At 38.9% G+C, this 5,338-nt stretch overlaps 1 protein-coding gene across 1 annotated transcript; it reads right to left on the bottom strand.

Annotated features, from left to right (window-relative positions):
• Positions 1-3,104: 3,104 nt before the first annotated feature.
• Positions 3,105-4,442, bottom strand: LOC104460873 (chromosome unknown open reading frame, human C18orf25). The gene has a single exon (XM_010081794.1). It carries the CDS (start codon positions 4,347-4,349, stop codon positions 3,603-3,605), a length of 747 nt encoding a protein of 248 aa, XP_010080096.1. The 5' UTR covers positions 4,350-4,442; the 3' UTR covers positions 3,105-3,602.
• Positions 4,443-5,338: the final 896 nt, after the last annotated feature.

Below are 5,338 nucleotides of genomic sequence, written 5' to 3'. Positions count from 1 at the left end.
TCTATGATTCTATGATTCTGTGATATAATATATATATTATAACCTGTCTGAGAGTCCCTCAAACACAGTGCCCCTCTCTCTGGATTTCTGCACATTCAAACTTTTTATCAGACTTTTTTTTTTTTTAAAGACTATAACATGTGTCACCCTTATTTCAATTCCAATTTTTCATTTAGTGAAATGCTAATATTTTCGTATTATACTTGGAACTTTTTAAAACCCCTTCTTTTCAAAGTGTTTACACAGACATAAATATTGATTCCAGACTTGTTCTCGTGCCAATTTCATTCAGAGTTGATTTGCATGGTCAAATTTGAAATTGCTTAAAGGAAAAAACTTTCAACAGCAGCAGGTCTAGCAGAACCTATTTCAGGACTCAGAGATCATCCTGTTATGCCATGAATGCTATCTGGTGTTTTTTTCTATCTGGTGTATATGAATGGTAAAATCCTAAATGCCAACAGAGAGACTCAATCATTAAAAGACAAAAGATTGTTCCTCATCTGCCGTAACTCAAAAATCATGGCATTCCCTGAATTAAAGAGCCCAAGATTATGACCGCTCAGGTCAGTGAAAAGATTCCGAATAGCACCCATGAAGCTTAGATTGAACCTGTATTTTCAGGTGTAAATTAACACCTTATAATGCATTCAAAATAACATATGTTGTGCTTAGGTCCTACTGAGTTCACAATATTTATACTGAAGTATCACTTCTCTTTATTCTTCCATCTTTCTCAAGAAGAAAAACAAGCCTGCCAGTATTTTAATCCACATTACATTTGAGTTCAGCAGAGAGAACTCGCTCTTCTGTTGTACAACTGCTCGGTTCACAACTTCATGGCACTATTACGTATGCCACTGAACATTTTCCTTACCTTACTAATTTAGCCAAACACATTTCAGAGCCAGTCATGTGGTTGGTTTGAAAAAAATAACTGCACTATTAAAATGGAAGGGGTTTAGTTACACAACACGAAAGACAACTGCATTCTCAAATGTGGCACTTGAACTTTCAGACCACACACAAGCGAACTTTGTCAACAGAAGGTGAAGAGCCAGAATATGTATAACCTTTGTACATGAAGGCCATGTTAACCATCACTAAAAATTTTAGAGCATCTCTGTTGGCAAAGCTATTTTTCAGAAAACAGACATTTGAAAAAATCAGTCCCAATAACAAGCTACGTCAAAACACTAACCAACACTACTGCTGAAATGTCCAGATACTTTAAGCCTACAGGGAACGCAGGCTAACTTTTTCTGAATCAATGTATACAGACTTTTTTCAAAAGTAAAGGCAAATTTTTTGCATGCTTACGTCCTTCTGACAGGTGCATTGTAGTTTCTTGACACTCAAGTTCAAGTATCAATGTGTGCAGAGGACACTCATGGCCTGAATTTCCAGTAATGCTTTTTGATACCCTGTATTATTTTCTAACTACGTGTTCATTCCCTAAATTTGGAGGATAATCCTAGTGCAATGCTACGTGCACTGAAATGGCTTTCTAGTCAAAAAAATAAATAAATTAAGGACTTTGCCAGGTCCAAGAAGAGGGATCGCAGATGGCATGTGAACCTACCACTGCGACCGAGAGCTGAGCTGGGAGTCCTGCATCTGTTAAGACCACAACGTTTCATTAACCCACAAGTAGCACAGGATGCTTTTTTGGCCAACATGGTCCTTATCTCTCTAGAGAATATTTTTCTCTTGTACTTGGAGACTGTTTCCCACAAACCAAACTCGCTTCTATTTAAAGGAAAACCGCAATGTGGCAGGTACGCATTGTGTTGCATTCCAGAAGGACAGCTCAAAAGTTTTAATGCCTTAAATGTAATTCAGTATAAAGCAGACTGTAAAGGATATGAAATAAAGGTCACTGTTCCTCAGGATGGTTTTTGCACTCCCACATCTTGCATCACAGGTAAAATTGGGCCTTGGTGTAATCATCATTAAATCATCAAGTTCTTTCATGTACTAGAACGGGATCTTTCACTGCAAGCATCTCACACTTAAGACTGAGCTCAAATACAGAAAAGCCTACTGACACTATAAAGGACCCTAGAGCAGTTTCAGATCTCTCCTCTCCTCTTTCAGAAACCTAGGCAGATCTGAAAACACCATGTGGTGCCTTTCCGGGTCATAGAGTACTTTCATTACTTAAATTTTAACAATATAACCTGGGGGATTTATTGTGTATGTTTTGGGTTTTTTGGGCAGTGAGGAGGAATCTGTCCCAAAACTCAATGAAATAATTTTCTTTTGACAGTCTTTAAATCAGGCTTTAATTGCCCAGCAAAGTGTAAATATAGTAAATAAAAAGGCACAGAACTATGAAAACTAGAAATTTGACTAACTACTAAATTGGTAAAAATAATTTTAGATCTCTATTAAAAGTTTACTACACAATAATTATAGGAAAACTATGCCTTTCCCAGACTTTCTAATAATAAACATTAACTTCCTTTGTGCAACCTGCTTCCTAGCAAAATGTGGGAAAAATGCCAATTCTCATGGTGACATTCAGTTAAAACATAGTTATTTGTAAAATCTGCTGCAAATGTTTTAAATAATTCATCTTGCAAACTTAAGACTAATTATCGCAGTTTTCCTTTAAATGTTCTTGCTCTATGTAAGGTGGCATTTATCTTCAAAAAAAAAAAAAGCTTCTAGCACAAGAAGCAAAAAGGCATGTAACCCAGTAAAAATTGGCAAGCCAAAAGGTTTATTTTTATGTGATTTTATTTTTGATTGCCATATGAAGATTGCCATATGATGACGGTTCTATGGTATAATATGCTTCAAGAATAATTCAAATAAAATCCTGTCCGTGGCACTTGGGCTAACAAAATAACAAAGACTCAGCAGACAAAAAAAATTCCAGGAAGTCATCCTTCTTTTGCCAATAATATAATGAGAAGGCCCCTATAATTTGCTGCCTCCAATCTTAACATGGATGTGTCTGGAAATAGAAAGTATTGAAATCATAGATCTTTACAACATAGGAAAATGGTAACAGCTTTGTCTAAAATGTTGAAAATTGAGGCTTGAATCTAGCTTGGGCACCTGCGTAAACAAATTCATATTAATGTCCTAAAATAGGTGACCAGCTGCAATCTGGAAGAATTTACAATAAGGCTAAGTAGGTTTGTCACGCATGTAGAGCTGAAAGCACGGCATAAGTGGAATAGTGAACAAAGCCTTACTGTAACACGGGCAAGTGGTGTACCGTGTTATGTCTAACACAGCTGCTGAGCTGTGGTCTTAATATATTAAAGCAAAGCTGGCCACTTATCTTAAGAATGTATTTATTAGATTATCACCATCTAATGGGATCTAACAGCACTCTTAGTAGCTCAAGGAAAAGACCTGAAAATTACAGAATTCGAAGATAAGTCCTTCCTCCAATTTACCACTTCTATGCCTTGTTGGTGTGCAAAAGTGCACTGAAACCCCAGAACAGATTTTAACATCTGCCCGTGTCTTGTTAATATACTGCAGTCTTCAAATTTACACAGAGCTGCAGTTCTCCTGGTTTTTCTCAAGTGTCACTCATCTACTTTAGCATGACAGCTGAGAAACGATGTCAGATGCTTTACAGTTCAGTTTAAAAAACATCCTCTACCTGGTATCTCTGCAGTGATTGTCTTGCTGCTCCCTGAAACCTCTTCATCATCAGATGATGAACTCGTGCTCGAGTCACACGTCAGGTCACTATCGCTGGTACTGCTGTCCTGCAGCAGGTTGTACTTCTTGCGAGCAGCTGCCTCTCGTTTCTGTCTTAACAGCCGAATTCTTTCTTTGTGCTTTTGGCTTCGATGACCTTTTACCTTGGTAACTCGACCATTCTGCTTATCACTAGACTGTCGGTTTTTCTTGGCAGCCATTGTTGAAGTTTCACTTTCGGACCTGGATCTCCTGGATTTCCTCCCAACTGCAGCCCCAGACACCGCAGAAGGATCTCCCTCAACAGCAGCTTCGGCTTGACAGGGCTCATTCTCTTCGGTGGAAGACAACGTATCTGAGTCAGCCAAATGCCCACTGGAAGAAGGGGAAAGCATACAATGATTAGAAGAGTCACTCTCGTAAACTCGACCACCCGTTGGCTTATCACTCTCTGTAGATGCTAGCTGAGACTCCGAGGAATCTCGCCTCAGTTCCATCAGTAAGCAAGGCATCGAAGAGAGCACCACAGAGTCTGCTGCAGTGGGCACATTGTCTTTCTGAGGTTGTGTCTCCAGTTCTAGAGCTCCGTCTTCGTCAGGAGCAGTCTCTTGCTTTTCAGAAGTCTTTGGTGGAACTTCCAAATCAACAAGTTCTTCCGCTTTTCCCACTGCCTCCATCTTCATTTCAGAATTCCAAGGTCCTCCTAGTCTCAAAGCATGGAGCACGTGGTTTGGAAGACTGGGTGAACGAGATACAGACTTCAACAACACAGCAACCTGCACAAGAACAGAACAGTAAGAATAATTTACCCAAATAATTCACTCAAACCTGCTCTTTACACTATTACCTAATCAACTAATTGCTTTCTATTCTAGACAGCATGGTTTGGTATCATATTGATTTTATTCATTTGCTTTTTTCTTAGAGAGCTCATCCTGCTTCACTGAACTATTCCTCCTTGGTATACATCCATCAAAGATGGTACTGGAATCCCATTAAATGTGGTCCACCCTCACTAGAATAATCAAAACAGACCAGAAAACATTAAAAATAATGGAACGGTATAGGTTGGAAGGGACCTCCAAGATCATCAAGTTCCAACCCCCCTGCCATGGGCAGGGACACCTCCCACTAGCCCAGGTTGCTCAAAGCCTCATCCAGCCTGGCCTTGGACACCTCCAGGGATATTTCTAAACTATTACTTTATAAAATGTAAACCAATATATTACAGGCAACATCTACTAAACTTCTTTATCTAGAACTTTAAATGTAGTTTATGGAGAATTTTAGCCCTTATGAACAATGCCAGCCTGAAAATTCCCAGACTTGGTAGTCATCTACCCAGACAGACCAAAATACAGTTCAGTTTCCGTATCTATGAGAAATCTACTTTCAGTTGAATAGGACCTCAACCTTATAAAATTACAATGTGTTTATGGTAATTTGCAAACTTACAGAACCAACATGACATAGGAGAACTCCACTCACTTTAAGCCAAGCTGCTGAACATTACAGAGCAAGTCTACAAAAACGTTCCTTTTCCAGCAGAACTGTGTTGCCAGTAGATCTTACGTACCAAAGACATATTTACAAGTGCCATCAACACTAAACTGTCAGAGACATAACCCCATGCCCATATGAACCTCCAGGCAAGGTCTTCAGAAGCATTAGC

Source organism: Pterocles gutturalis, unplaced genomic scaffold (assembly GCF_000699245.1).
Source record: "Pterocles gutturalis isolate BGI_N339 unplaced genomic scaffold, ASM69924v1 scaffold52494, whole genome shotgun sequence".
NCBI lineage: Eukaryota > Metazoa > Chordata > Aves > Pterocliformes > Pteroclidae > Pterocles > Pterocles gutturalis.
The sequence above is the reverse complement of the archived record's forward strand: the minus strand, read 5'-3'. Positions and strand labels throughout refer to the sequence as shown.

What these genes read in the sequence shown, in the direction of transcription:
- LOC104460873 (XM_010081794.1), bottom strand. Translation starts at nt 4,349, where the DNA reads ATGAAGATGGAGGCAGTGGGAAAAGCGGAAGAACTTGTTGATTTGGAA.